Raw genomic sequence first — 16,306 nt, 5'->3', positions numbered from 1 at the left:
ACATCACATCTGCAATAAACACACTGTAATCTGCATGCACATGGGCAAATGGTTGCTCTAAACTCTGGAAGTATGTTTTCAACACTTTTGTGGGGTCAGTTTGTGCCAGAGGAGATAATGAGCCGTCCACTAGTACATCGTTTTAATAGGATTGTGAGTGAATTAGTCCTCTGAAGCTCTATTCACATGTTTGGTCACAGTCAGGTGGTAAAGCCTCAGGGACAGACATGAAGGACCCACAACTCCCAGGTAAGAATTTCTGCTTTATTTATTTATCTAAAATTCACTTCATGAGTGTCTCAGTCAGTCAGTCATTTTCTACCGCTTATTCCATAGTGGGTCATGGGGGAGCTGGTGCCTATCTCCAGCAGTCTATGGGCGAGAGGCAGGGTACACACTGGACAGGTCGCCAGTCCATCACAGGGCAACACACAAACAACCATGCAACTTCATGAGTGTTTTCCCTGTATTTAATAGGACTAAATTAACTAGTAGGTTAAAGATCATGAACTATGACGCTTAAATTATCCCATTACAGTATGTTGTATTTCATCGAAGAACAGACCTTATGCTTATTGGACTTTAAATTTATTTTAAGGTGATTTTGTTAATAATTTTTACCTTGTATAACTGCTTACATCTTGTTATTCAGAGATGCTCTGTACTATTTTATACAGAGAAAAACAATTTCATATAAATTCAAGTTTTATACTTATTATTTAGATTAGGTAAGCATGCTCATTTAATTGTCTCTCAAATTAGCCTAGATGACAGGTAACATATGGTGAAATAATACATCTAAAATGAGAAAAAACAAATAATTTTTTGTTGTTTCATTAATATCACTCCAGACAGGGGGTTGACTTTTTTTCAGAGAAATCCCAGCGGTTAACATTGACCATAATTGGAAGCACTTTAAAATGTCTTAGTGCCAGTAAGGTTTCCTAAAAATAACTTTGTACCTCAAATACCGTCTAAGAGAGGCTAGTAATCCTCATTATCTCGGGATGTTTGCCAAGCATCAGCTAAATTTAGCCGGCAGTATCACAACACAGCAGCTGGGAGCTCAAACTGAAATATAAAATAAATTAGTTTGTTTTTGGATCAGCAACTCTAATTTGGCAGTGCAGTGTTTTCAAAGATCAATTGTGCTGACAAATGAACAAAACTCTTGACCCTATTTTACCAGCTCCTTACAAAACGCTGAAGCTGTTGATTCCAGCTTCCTGTAAAAAGGAACATTGTGCAACTTTGGCATGAAAGTGGAAATAATTTCCCGTTTGACAAAAACAAAAGCTTCAGCCAAGGTTTTAAAAGATCAGCTTTTTTAAAGTACTGTTCAAATACTAAGATTCAGTTCTCTGGGCAGTAAAACAAAGATCAGTTACATAGTTTGAATCTATTTTGAATTGCTTCCATCTTGAACATTTAGTGCAGATGTTCCATCCAAAAGCTAAACACTAGAAAACTCTCCATTGAAGATGATGCAAAAGAGGGCAGACGTCTTATGTCACACAGGACAAAGTAAGATGACATGGAGGTTAATCCCATTACCGATGTTCTAGCTGTGGAACAGCTTTACTGATTGTCTCCGCGGATGAACACGCGGATTTGCCATCAGAGTCAAACACTCTGATAGCAGAGCAGCAAATTATATATATATATATATGTGTCAATGTTTTGTATTTGGTGATAGACCAACACAAAGTGGCTCATAATTGTGATCAGGAGGAAATACATTTCTGGAAATTAAAAATCTGAAAAATGTGAAGTGTTTTTGTTTTGACCCCTTTTTATCATCATCTGTAAAAAGAAAAGAGTATTACACAACTAAAAATCTACCAAGAGATGGTCATCCACCTAAATTTGCATGCTGGGTAAATACACCAAGAATCAGAAAACCAGCAAATGGCCCATGACAACTCTGGAGGAGCTGCAGGTGTCCACAAGGTAGAAGAATCTATTCAAAGGACAATTATGAGTTGCGCACTCCACAACTCATGGAGTGCACCCAGAAAGTGCTCCAATTAGATGAGGCCTAAATAAAACATTTTGTCCAACTTGAGAATTGCTACATGGGGTGGAGAAGTATGGTGATGGAGACATCCTGCTGTGGGGATGCTTTGCCAAAGGGTGGTTCTACAAAGTACTGTCTACACTGTTGACTCGAGGAATACAAATGCACGCCACACTTTTCCGATTTCTATTTGTGGCCGTAAGGTCTGCGGTGCGGCAATCCCCGAACCCGGTGGTGGACACCGGCAGTAAGGGACGCTGTCAAGCTGAAGAAGGAGTCCTGTTGGCTGTGGTTGGCTTGTGGGACTCCTGAGGCGGCTGAAGGGTACCGTGGGACCAAGCGTGCCATGGCCCGGGCGGTGGCAGAGGCAAAAACTCAGACCTGGGAGGAGTTCGGTGAGGCCATGGAGAAAGACTACCGGTTGTCCCCGAAGCGATTCTGGCAAACCATCCGGCACCTCAGGAGGGGGAAGCAGTGCATCACCAACACTGTTTATAGTGGGGGCGGGGAGCTGCTGACCTCGACTGGGGACATTATCGGGTGGTGGAAGGAGTACTTCGAGGATCTCCTCAATCCTGCCATCATGCATTCCCTGGTGGAAACAGAGGCTGGGGACTCGGGGTTGGACTCTTTCATCACCCAGGCTGAAGTCACCGAGGTGATTAAAAAGCTCCGCGGTGGCAGGGCTTCGGGGTTGGATGAGATCCGCCCTGAGTACCTCAAGTCTTTGGATGTTGTGGGGCTGTCATGGTTGACACGCCTCTTCAACATTGCGTGACAGACAGGGACAGTGCCTCTGGACTGGCAGACTGGGGTGGTGGTCCCCCTACATAAGAAGGGTGACCGGAGGGTGTGTTTCTACTACAGGGGGATCACACTCCTCAGCCTCCCTGGTAAGGCCCACGCCAGGGTATTGGAGAGGGGAATCCGGCCGATAGTCGAACCCCGGCTTCAGAAGGAGCAGTGTGGTTTTTGTCCCAGCCGTGGAACACTGGACCAGCTCTATACCCTCTACAGGGTACTCAAGGGTTCATGGGAGTTTGCCCAACCGGACCACATGTGTTTTGTGGACCTGGAGAAAGCATTTGACTGTGTCCCTCGTGATGCCCTGTGGGGGGTGCTCCAGGAGTATGGAATCGGGGGCCCTTTATTAGGGGCCATCCGGTCTCTGTACAAGCGGAGCAGGAGTTTGGTTCGCATTGCTGGCACTAAGTCGGACCTGTTCCCGGTGCATGTTGGACTCCGGCAGGGCTGCCCTTTGTCACCGGTCCTGTTCATAGCTTTTATGGGCAGGATTTCTAGACACAGCCAAGGGCCGGAGGGGGTCTGGTTTGGGGACCAGAGGATTTTGTCTCTTCTTTTTGCAGATGACGTGGTCCTGCTGGCCCCCTCTAGCCAAGACCTACAGCATGCACTGTGGCGGTTCGCAGCCAAGTGTGAAGCGGCAGGGATGAAAATCAGCTCCTCCAAGTCCGAGGCCATGGTTCTCGACCGGAAAAGGGTGGCTCTTCCTCTTCAGGTTGGAGGGGAGTTCCTGCCTCAAGTGGAGGAGTTTAAGTATCTCTGGGACTTGTTCACAAGTGAGGGAAGAATGGAGCAGGAGATTGACAGACGGATCGGTGCGGCTGCCGCAGTAATGGGGGCGCTGTGCCGGTCCGTTGTGGTGAAGAGAGAGCTGAGCCGAAAAGCAAAGCTCTTGATTTACCGGTCGGTCTACGTTCCTACCCTCACCTATGGCCATGAACTTTGGGTCATGACCGAAATAACGAGATCCCGGATGAGATGAGCTTCCTCCGTAGGGTGGCCGGGCACTCCCTTAGAGATAGGGTGAGGAGCTCGGAGTAGAGCCGCTGCTCCTCCACATCGAGAGGAGCTACTTGAGGTGGCTCGGGCATCTATACCAGATGCCTCCTGGACGCCTTCCTCGGGAGGTGTTCCTGGCACGTCCCACCAGGAGGAGGCCCAGGGTACGGCCCTGGACACGCTGGAGGGACTATGTCTCTCGGCTGGCCTGGGAACGCCTTGGGCTCCCCCTGGAGGAGCTGGAGGAGGTGTCTGGGGAGAGGGACGTCTGGGCGTGCGTCTCTGCTGAGTCTGCTGCCCCCGCGACCCGGTCCCGGATAAAGCGGAAGACGACGAGTACGAGTACCCCACTTCACAGTTATGCTCTACTTTGTGTTGATCTATGACATAAAGTCTCAATGAAATACACTGACGTTTGGTTGGTTACTAAGGTTCAAGGGGTCTGATAACTTTTCAAAGGCACTGTAATGTTTCTGTACTGTCATCATCTTGTGTTTTTTTCCCCTTCTCTTAATTTTTCAAGCCATCAAAACACGGTTATGGCCAAAGCCAAAAATGAGCAAAAAAGTCAACGATGAGTCCACAAAGGTGGAAAGGTCAGCATTTCCCCTGACTTCTGCTGCCACCAGTGCCATCCCAAAGCTCACTGAGGCAGAAAGAATCAAGCAAACTCCCATCGAAAGGGTCATCTATGACATGGCTCACAATGAGAAGATAATCAGTGACCTGATGCTCGGCCGAAGGGTTGGGTTTTATGAGCTGCGTGGAGAGGTCGGCCAAGGAAACTTCTCTACAGTGAAGCTGGGCATCCATGCCTTGACTAAAGGTTTAAAAATTGTGTTTTTTATGTGGTTTTATCCCAATAATGCTTGGTATTTTTCACTTAGCATTGCTCGTCGCCCTAGTTGAAAAATGCCAGGAGCTTTTTCTAGAACACACTCAATCTGTTTTTAAGATTTCTATTTGGAAACTGATAACTCAGCATCTATCAAGTAAATATGAAGACTTAAAATTTGTTTTTATGAATGTTTCATATTGTCCCACTATGTTGGATTAAAATTAAACCTATTTTCGTCATATTTCACATTACAAAAACAAAAAAAGACTTTATAGTGATATTAGGGGCCAAAAGTAAGTGTTCTGCTCTCTTGCGGATGCAATAGAAGTTCACTTGCATTTCTCATAAACTCCCTCTGTCCTCACTGTATTTATCACTGACAGTCCTGCGTCTCATCTCCTGTTGCAGAGAGAGTCGCTGTTAAAATTGTTGACAAGTTTCGTCAGGATAAGAAGAGCCAGCCTTTGGCCTCCTCTGAGATCAGCTGCATGGAGAAGTTGTGTCACCCCAACATAGTGCGCCTTTATGAGGTGATCGAGACCACCAGAAGGCTGTATCTGGTGATGGAGTATGGCAGCGGTGGGGACCTGTTCTCTAGAATCACCACCAGGGGGAAGCTGAATGACCTGGAAACAAAGGTGGTCTTTGCACAGATCATTGCTGCTGTGAAACACATGGTGAGCCCATAGTGTCACTATTAATCATCATTTACTTCAGCTCTGCCCCACATGTGGGATGGAGTGTTGCGATACCCTTTACTCATTAACTGAGTAATGAGAAAACAATTTTAGTTATTTTAAAGACTTAATCATTGTAGGATTTGGGTTTTTTATATTTCCACCTGCAGAGCAGAAGGTTTTTATTGTTTTAATTTTAAGAAAGAAAGGAGACAGAGGTAGATTAAAATGTCAGGCAAAACAAGTTACAAGCTGCAGCCAAACCAAAACAATATTATTACAACCAGCTTGCCAAGATTAATACTTTTGGAAAATATAATCCAATGTAAGAGGTTTGTTTAAACACTCCACAAACATTCTTAACCAACCACAAAAAACAAGGATTAAGGAAGTCTGAAGAGTCACTTAATCTTGTTCTGAGAGACCTGGATTTAATTCCAGAGATTTTCATTTGTTTAGCCTCAAATGTCACAGTTCTTCTCTATGTTGAAATTGAGGTGACAGGATTGCCTGCAGGAAAAGATGAAACAAACACCACATCTTTTGGCATAGGGGTTTGTTTTATGGATACTTTTTAGCATACTTAAGATTTCTTGGTATTCTACCAGCAGTACGCAGCATTCAATGGTATCACAGTTTGGAGAAATGGTAAAGATTTATTACCTATTTTTGACTCTACGTGATCCTCAGAGTTGGTACATGTTATAGCATGACCGCTCAGTTAATGCTACCAAGGCTTGTGCAAAAGGTCTTCACCGTGACAATGGAATAAACATGAATAACACTTTATTTCAAAATTGGTTTCCTGAGACTTTCAGAACATGCATTTTTTATGATCTTAAACTGTTTATTTACATATGAATAAATATAAAACAATATCATAAAGTAATTAAAGTAATTTGTTTTGGTAGTTTAGAACTCAGTTAGGTTTCAAAATGAATGCTTGTGCCGAGACTCCCCTGTCACCTTAGCTGAGAAACAGGAAATGTTCAGTGTGTTCAAAACCATTCAGGGCACAGTCTGGTTAACTAAGAGGTGACGCCAGGATTAAGGCAAGTCATTCCAGTCCTCAACGGCCTTCATCCCTCTAAATTCTCCTTTTTCTTCTCCAAACATTTCCTTCAGACCTCCAAACTATGTAGGAAACCTTTTTATTTTAGAGAGACATAATGATTATATTTTTGATAAACAATAGATTTCATGTTTGCCTATGTTTTGTTTTGTTTCTTTACATAATTAATCATTAAAATATATTAGTCTGATTATTAGTAGGTTAAATATTGATTCTTTAGATCACTAGTTTCAATGCAATCATAAAAGTTTTGTTAAAGTATTAATAGTGTGAAAAATCTTTTTCTGTTGTATAAATCTCATTACTTCCTGTAATGTGTGCAATCAATGCTCTTTGATTAAGGAAATTAATTACCCTTCAAAATAGTTTGTGAAAGATTTCATACCCAAAACAAAAATATATAAAGTATATTTTAAATAAAAATAATTTAACGTCATATAAAAATTTCCAAGATTTTTCCTGCTAAAACAACAGACCCTAACAGTTTTAGAGCTGCTAAAAGAACACCACATTATGAATTTAGGTTTATTATCAGACAGTTGCAAGGTGCATTTGACAAAACAATGTTCTACATGCTGCGGGGGTCCTGGGCTATGCTTGGTTCCGACCCCCATTTGGACCAGTCACCTCTGATGAAATATGACAGATTGGTCAGTGTGACCTGTGATCAAAGCAAAATAACTCTAAGTGAACTACAGCTGGTAGATATAATTTATTGGCGTCATAAAGACATGCTCAAAACATTCCCCTGGTGGATACAAACTGATGGCTGAGCAGTACAAAACAGCCTCCAAGGAGGCACTGGCTGTTCTTCTCTTTGTATGAATACAAATTTCTTTATTTGTTAATAGATAAATATTTATTTATTTATAAGTAACCCATAGTTTTTTTAATCCCTTGGAATGGGGAATTGTCGGGTTGTCCAGTTAGCTGAAGTCTGGAAATTTGCCACTAGATGTCACTAAACAGATGTCTAAACTGTATACAGTGTAATGGTAAAATTAGCAAAGACAATCACCCCTGACCCTGATCATGCTCTGAATCATTAATACATACCACTGCCAGCAGGTCCAAGAAACAAGGTTCCTTAGTTGAATAAGGTTATGAACTGAAAAGCACCTTTATACGTCAGCCAATTATGAAAAGTAATCATGGAACATTAACCAGCTTGGAGCGTCATTTTCTGCTCATCTTATACTGTGTACTTTAGACTGTATTTGTTTATGTTTGTCTATAATAGCATGCTGTGATGCAAAATACATTTCAGACATGTCTTGACAATGAAATATTATCATTTTGTACAGTTTCCCCTTATGGAAACAACACATGAATTTCATATGTGCAAAATCACATCTTAAAACATGTAATCATCTGTGATTGTGATTTACCAAATTTAACGTTAAATAGCCAGATATCTGAAACCTGTGTAAGTCACGTGTTTTCACACATTGATTTGCAGCATCTGGATGGTGTGATGTGTGAAACACATGTAAAAATGTCTGGGATTACATGTGAAGCCCATGTGGAATTACATGTAAAATGGTATATGTGCTTTCCAAAGCACTTTATCAATACAAGCCTCAACAATACTGCACTCACAACCACTTACACATTCATAGGCAACTTAGTGCCTTGCCACAGGACAATGAAGTAGAGAGGCAGGAATCAAACTCATATCCTGCTATTTACTAAACCTCCCACTGATCCACTATAAACACTATTAACAGTAAAAGCTGATGAGCATGTATTTCTCCCAATTATGTTATTTCAAACATTAAAGTTACAAGTTCACCAAGGAAGATTTTTGGGTGTGTAACAAATTTAGGTTAGAAGTTGTCTGAAGTGTAGGTAAACATTTTTTCGCCTCGGATGTTATTAAGGCCCTGTTCACACGACAACGATGCATTGAAAACATAATTTCTTTCCATTTCTATTAACACATCTACATGACAACGTTTTAATTACAATCTCAGTTCACATGGCAACGGTAGAGACGTGAAAATGGTGTAATGGTGGTGTAATGTGCAAACACCTCCTGCTTATAAAACTGGGCAGATTTAAAAGAGATTTAAAAGAATCAACACCACGAGGAAGTACTTTGCAACCCATCATTGTCATTGTTGATTTCTTCATCTTCTGTGGGTTTTAAACGAATCGGCAGTTGTCATGTTGTGCGTGTGCACATTAATTTGTACTAATTTCAGTCATACTGCGCGTGAGCCAGGAGCTTCCCCATTTCCAGATTTTACATTTTTTCCATCTACATGACAATGGAAACCGGGACGTTTTCAAACGATTGCACTCTGGAACCCGTTCTCATATTGTGCCATTTTCAGAGAAAACGTGTTTCTTTGTCATGTAAATGAATGGTAGAAGCGTGTTGGGACCACAGCCATGGGTACAAAATGAATGGCCGAAATGAACTTTTCTAGAGCTATCAAAATTAATCGCTTTAACCTACTCCCTGCACAGCCAGGAACAGGGAATAACAGCGGACTTCCCGTGACGTCACTGTCCAAATAAAAACCCTGCTTTTGCAACAAACTGACCTCTTCCATGCAGGTCCCCAGCGGAACTGGATGGAGGGCACAGCGGGCTAATGTCTCTTTGCTGGCAAATAGACATAATTCTTCAAACTGGATCCAAGAGTGTCATGCGATCACGCGATCATATGCACTAAGTTAAGTAGGAATGAATTGCTGTTTGTGTATCCGGTATACATTCATGAACAGGGGTAATTGAGGTACAAGCGTTGCTTGACTTTTCTCTCTGAGGTCGACAGAAGCAATCAGTGTTCCAGAGAGTTCCCAGTGGAGACCCTGTCTCCACTTGGCGTAGAGACAGGGTCTCCACTTGGCATAGAGGAAGGACAACAGAACCGCATCACCGTGGCTACAGCTGTAACGTGCAGTTTGGCTGGCCGACAGAGCAAGCCGCCCCACCCCACAGCTACAGAGGTTAGCTGCAAGTTAACTCTTTGTTCACTGTGGAAGCTTTTCTCAACTTCGTCACCCCGGACAACTTGTCCGCAGCACGGTTCACGTAAGAGGTTGTGTTTTGGGCAGAGAGAAGTAGTTTAGAATGAAATAATCTAAACATTTTTTGTTTTATGATGTTTGGTTTTGTTTGTGTTAAAAACTCAGTCATCTTAGTGCTAGCAGATTATTTGTTCAGCACATGTGCTCAGTTTATGTGCTCTGTGTTTGTGGTTTTTTTTTTTTAAGTTAAGACAAACTTTATTTAAAGGGTGATTTTTAACACAGAAGATCGGCCATAACACGCCGTGCACACTTATGCATTTCAACCCTTTTATTTGTGGTATTTTAAAGGTATGTGTTTGATTCTGATGATGAGCTATAAGCTTCTTTTGTTAGCTCCAACCGCTAGCAGCTAAGAACACGTGCTTGCCCGCTAAAGATCATTTACCCAAAAGGGTTGTTAGTTTTCAAGCTAAGAAATAATATTTCCCTAAATATTATTTCACTAAACGTGATAACTAAGTAAACACCATTGAGCTCCATTTCTCAAAGGTTTGGTTCTTATTTAAAATATTTCCTTAAATATTTCACTATTTCCGTAATAATATTTCTTTACATATTATTTTAATAAATAATGGCAGCTAATTAAACACCGTTGAGAATTGGTCATCCAGAAGGTTGGTTTTATTCAGCAAATCATTCTTTAAAATATTAATTTATTAAAATAATGGTTTATCTGATCTTCTATTGTGAATGGTTGTTTAAAGGTATACCAATTATTGCTTAAGTTAGTTCCAAGACTAACTTAACTTCATTTCCAGATTCTTCAAGATAATCCTTGGTTCTCAAACATAAACATTGCATGGTAATGTTACATCACTCTTTCGGTCATGGTTTTCAATCATCTTTGATCAACTTGTTTATATTGTACATAGTCCATTAGTCTTCCCTATTCTTTCATTCTACTTGGTAGTTTAGTTGGATTGTTTTAGCATAGTAAAGAGTTTGTTGATTGAAATATGTTTGACTTTGGGTTGACTTATTTTTGTTAATAAATTCTTGTATTTTAAGAAATTGTGTGAATTTATTCTGTGTGTGTGCAGAGTTTTCCTATTCAATGATGTCAGAGCTTGGCTCATCCCTTTCAATTTTGTCCTAATACCACCACCTTATTGGGCTGGTATTCACAGGACAACCCTTAACAGACCGAAATATTATTTAATAAAATATTAAAGTATGAATATTAAATAATATATTCATAATCACAACAGCCACAACCAAACTTTTCCATTTTCACCAGAAAACGTTGTCGTGTAAATGGAGCCTAAGTTTTGATGATGAATTTGGGAGAAAACTCCAACTTTCCCTGCTAATATTTTGAATTCACACAACTTTTCTGTGTATATCCAAACACAGTGCCACTGGGTACAAAGCTTGTAATCGTAGTGTTTTTTATTCTTTCTTATTCCATTATTATCTTATTCCGTCTTACTCCTCCTAGGGATTTTGAGCTATCAGCTTCATATTTGGTCAATATGCAGTTAAGGCATGGGGGATTAAAAGTAATCAAAATCGTGAGTTTTCGCCCATGTTTAGGGGGCGCGGCCAGGGCATGAACTTGGCGTTTGCGCCCAAAGTGAAAAAATGCAACAACTTTCACAAAGAAATGCCAAATCACACCAAAGTTGGCATGAAGGAGGACTTAGGGTTCCCGACGATCGTATAGGGTCATATGCTGACTTCATCTAAGCCCTCCCCCCTCAGACCAGAAAGTAAATTTTTTTACTGGGAAAGGTCGCTATCTGGCTGTCTACTCTCAATCCGCTTCAAATTGTGTCAGGTGACCGATAGCTAGTGGGTCTAACTTCGTTTGAAGCACAGTGACTTTTCATAAAAGGGCGTGGCCGTGGTGGTGCGGCAAAATTTGACGTCACACCATGGCCTAAGTTTGGCTCTAATTTTCACATAGATCATCTGATCTGCACCAAATTTAATATGATGGATCCTAGTCCAGTCCCCAACAGAGATCTGATGACATATTTGGTGGGCGTGACCTAATTCTTCCACAGCACCCCCTAGAAAAGTTTAAAAAATCAGCCCCAAGCCATGGTTTGACCGAGGATTGTGAAATTTGGTACACATATGTAACTTCCCAGGATCTACAAAAAAAGTCTCTTGGAGCATGGGTCCAAACCACACAGGAAGTCGCCCATTTTGGATTGAAGTTGCCATTTTGACCCCGGTTTTGCCCTTTTTAGCCTGCATATCTGAGCGAACTCCTCCTAGAGCTTTTGAATTAGAGACTTGAAAATAACTCAGTATACTCTTAAGGTACTGGGAATCAAAAGTTATCAAAAGCTTTTTAGTACATAAAACGTGTGGGCATGCCCAAGCCTCAGAATATGACTTCTCGCCATAAAAAACTAAATTGATATAGCTCCTTCAAGGAAAGTCACAGAAATATGAAACCTTCTGAGATTGATCTGCCTCTGGCCCTGAACAATATTCACTGCTCAGATGCTGACATCATCAAAGCCCCGCCCCCTGAGAACAGGAAATGTCATGTTTTCCTTTTGATGGTCCATATTTGGTGTCCTTCACCTAATCAATGTGAAACTGTGCCAAGTGACAGATAACATGATGGTCTAAGATAGTCTACAGTACTGACTGGTTTGGCTGCAGGGTGTGACTGAGGCGGCGTGGCGAATTCTGATGTCATGCCACGGCTTCTAAATTGCACATTGTTTTGCCATTTCTAAGTTACACTATATAAGAAGGTTTTGTAAATCACCCTAGAACTTCCTGTGGTGGTTGTTTATGATATTATTTTGGTTATTCTGGGAAAAAGAAAATAAGGTAGCAGACAGAGCCAAGATGGCGGAACGTAATGTCGGAGAGTCGATAAAGAAAGCTAATATCAACCTTAATACGTTGTTGTTTTGGACGAGATTTGTCCGTAAGTATTGGTTAATGTCGAACATAGTAATTGTCATTGTTTGTGTAACAGTGGTGTGATAATTTGTACATTTATTTGTGAAAACTTTTATTTTAGCTTGCAGTAAACATGTAACCGGCTGATTCGCAATGTTAGTTAGCTAATGCCATGTTTTGTATATTTCAGTATTACGATGGTAAAAGAGAAGGCGATGGTCAGAGGCCATTCTTCAATAAATCAGCAAAAAGAAAGAGAAGTCTGTTTATTGGAGCATCGTTATCTTGCTGTGTAGCTGATGAAAATTAGAGAACAGCTCTATTGGATTATATTGGAATTTGGATAAACAGCGCCCCCTAGGACATTTCAAGTGCTGTATCTCTCTCATACATCATCGGATCCACTTCAAATGTGGTATACATCATCATGGATCAATGCTGAACATGTTGGCACAGTCAATTCATTACATAATTTTAGCCCCGCCCACAAATCAACAAGTTAGTGCAGCTTCCATCTGGAAGGTCCAATTTCCCCCACAATTTGAATGATTCTCGCCAGACCACAACTCTGCATGACCGAACATCATGTGACATGTTGCTCACAGTGCCATTTAGTGGCGACACGTGGAATTGAGCAGCAGCCTTGTCAGTGGCGTGCAGGTGGCGATGGCAGGCTTCCATGGTCGCTGCAGAGGCCCAGCGGCGCTGAGCTCCGAGGGCCTACAATGCTGCTTGCAGCTTTAATTTTGTTTTGTTTTTGCAATGTCATACAGAAAAGTGAAAAAGTTCAAGCACTGTTGCACTAGTATTTGAAGATATGGTGTTGTATAAGGTTTTACTGCCTCTGCTTTAGGCTTTCTAGGCTCAGATACCTATTAGGTTTGCTGCATTCTGTCTTTTATTAGGTGAGTCTAGTGAGATTTATTTATTTGTACTTAAAATATTTTTTCTTTGTAATTTTTCAGCATGACAACAACATTGTGCACAGAGACCTTAAAGCCGAGAACATCTTCTACACCACCAGTTATTGCATAAAGGTTGGGGACTTTGGTTTCAGCACAACATGTGGCCCTAATGAGCTTCTCACCAGTTTCTGTGGCTCCCCACCATACGCTGCACCCGAACTTTTCAGGCAAAAAAGCTACATCGGACGCCATTCGGACATCTGGGCTTTAGGTATTCTCTTGTACTTCATGGTGACAGCAACTTTACCCTTCTACGGAGAAAACCTTGCGAGGCTGAGGCGCCACATCCTGCAGGGGTCTTACAGCATCCCTTCGTTTGTGCCTGATCCCTGTCAGCTTGTCATTAAGGGAATGCTACGAAATGTGCCTGTTGACCGCTCCTCCATCAGGCAGATTACAAACAGCACTTGGCTCAAGGGGATAGAGTATCCTCGCCCATATGTCTCTTTGCCCACATCTCCAGCCTACTTTACCCAGGCCAATCAGACTTTGAGTATGGAGGAGCAAGAGGTGAAGAATTTCCTGTCAGCTTTAGGTGTTTCAAAGGTTCATCTGGAAAACAACCCATGTTTAGACTGCAGAAGCCCGCTGACAGGGGCCTACAGAATCCTCCTCCATCGGGCTCAGAAGAGGAGGCTAGTGGAGACCGTAGGATATTCAACGCATCACCCTGATGAGTACGGGAGTCCTAACAAGTGGTCGGAAGCATCTGTAGGCAAACACGTTCCCTCTGCTGTCTGTGTAATACTATAATAAAAATTAACAGTGGCAGACCTGCTAATTGACGCAGATTCAGACTTTGTCCATAATAACTTGGATAATTTGCAATCCAGAGATGTTTTTCCCTCTAAGATTTTTACAAATGGTTTGAAAGATGGAGATTTTTAATAACTCAGTTCAACAATGTAATAGAAGCCTGCTTTGCAAAAACATGAGCTACAGTTGTTTTAGAAGAATTGGTAGCCTAGAGCAGGATTTCTGCTATGTCACATGTGGATCAAAATGGCCCTTCCATGGAGGATGAGATCTGCTAAGCCATAAGCTGTAGCTTTCTGTTCTGATTACAGCAAGCTTACTGACGCAGAACATTGTCTCTGAATGGCTATCAGCATCTTCAAATTCCTCTTAGTCAGAACATAAACCCTCGAAGTAAGACAAGGCCACAGGTAATCCAAACAAGTGAGACGAAGAGAAAACACTTTGTTTTTTCAATTGAAACAAAGCAGGGGGCTGAAAACAACTCCAGAGGAAAAGGCAGATTTCATAAGTTAATAGTTTGTGAATCCAGTTTGGTGCCATTTCAAAAGTTTTTTTTCTTTACAATTGTTTCCTGAATTGACTCAGAAAATTTGCATGTTTCATCTAAATGGCTGTAAAGGCAGAACCTTTCTCACAGTTACAGACACATCTGGGACCCAAACGTTGCTCTGTGACTGTCTGATACATTTCCTGCTGTTGACATTTTGTTTTACGTCAACATTTTTATAAATGCTTTTCAAAAACTGAATTGAACTTAATGCCAGTTGTCTTCACATGATTATAATAATGACAAAAGTGAGGTCCATTCATCAAAACGGTTATTACAAAGAGGTTTGCTCTAGGATGTAGAATAATTCCCTTTTTGTTTATAAGCCCGAAGGATCAATAAAACCTGAAACTTGCAAGGGAGTTCTCAGAAACAGATCTTGGACTCATTTCATGTACTTACAGTGAAATCGCTAATGTTGAATTACGAAACATTTATGAAGTCTTCATCCTATTTTCTTCCACATTTAATCGCAAACTTTCAAAAATGACGTTATTCAATAATGTTCCTTCACCTTACTTGTACCTCACGTTTGGGTTTTGCCTTCAGGGTTCTAACCCAAACGTGTCTTTCTCCCATAATCTTCAGCTCCCAGTTTACTGCCAGTTCTGACAGAGTCTGCAGGCACCTGTTCTGTCAAAGCGCCAGTTTTAGTGACTTAGGGTTTCGCAATGCAGTGATTCACCTTCAGCCTGCTAGCTGTTCACACATGTATGTGTAAACATCTCAATAGTAGGATCCAATTCTGAGATATTATCAAACTCTGTTTAAGTGCCAAGACATTTTTGAATAGTTGTTTATTTAGGTAAACCTGTTCTTGCTCAATATTGTTTCCACTTCAGAAAAAAAAATATCTGCAGTATTGTGTACACAGTCATTCTTAGTCAGGATGTTATCATTTCATGTGGTATTACTGAAAAGAAAATTTAAAGATCATCCATCTAAAGCCGTTTTATGCAAGAAAAAAATAATGGACACATGTATTTGAGACAAAGAAAGTAATAATTTCAGACCAGTTACATCTAGATAATTAAACTGGTAAGATGATGAAAGCAGTAAGCTTTACTGCATATAGACATACATGAGAATATAAACATTTTTGATCCTGTCAACTCATGCATGAAAATTAAATGGGATGTTGAAACCTAAAACTAATATGTACTCTGCTGCTTTTCTTTCATACATACATACATGCATACAAAACTCTTTGCCCTACTCGTCCTTTCACTTTTTGGAGTATGAAGTCTAGTCAGAAAGTAAACTGAATACGAAAGCTTGTTTTGGCTGTAATTGCATTTGGCAGTAAAAGACCAGGTTTGAGTTTTTGATGACTGATTAATGTGCCTGGATCATGAAAACAAGGCCGCTGTTATTGTGAAATACTGCTCACTTTGCCTTATATAGACAAGTTATTTAGAAGGAAAATCCAATGGGACTAGAAGCCTGTGTGAGAAAAATAGGACAGTTCAACTTGCTCAACCCTCTAAAATCAAGTCATTCATGTCCTTGACAAAATATTATTTAAAACGGTCTGTTGTATGTATGGGCCTTTGCGAAATCCTAAACTGAAGTAATTATGAAATCATAAAGTGTTCTTAAATCTGTCAGTTGAGGAGAATTTTCACTCACTTTAGTTATTCATTTTTACTTACTGGTTTTACATTAATACATCATATTAGATTACCCTAATTAAATACAAAATGCTGTTTTCTAATCAGC

General features: G+C 40.8%; 1 protein-coding gene across 1 annotated transcript; it reads left to right on the top strand.

The window, feature by feature from the left end:
- Positions 1 to 212: 212 nt before the first annotated feature.
- LOC124873508 (serine/threonine-protein kinase NIM1) lies at positions 213 to 15,716 on the top strand. The gene is made up of 4 exons (XM_047374202.1): positions 213 to 249; positions 4,344 to 4,646; positions 5,067 to 5,335; positions 13,282 to 15,716. Exons 1-4 carry the CDS (start codon positions 228 to 230, stop codon positions 14,032 to 14,034), a joined length of 1,347 nt encoding a protein of 448 aa, XP_047230158.1. The 5' UTR covers positions 213 to 227; the 3' UTR covers positions 14,035 to 15,716.
- Positions 15,717 to 16,306: the final 590 nt, after the last annotated feature.

This window comes from Girardinichthys multiradiatus, chromosome 9 (assembly GCF_021462225.1).
Source record: "Girardinichthys multiradiatus isolate DD_20200921_A chromosome 9, DD_fGirMul_XY1, whole genome shotgun sequence".
Lineage (NCBI taxonomy): Eukaryota > Metazoa > Chordata > Actinopteri > Cyprinodontiformes > Goodeidae > Girardinichthys > Girardinichthys multiradiatus.
Note: the sequence above shows the minus strand (reverse complement) of the source record. Positions and strands in the feature narration are given on the sequence as shown.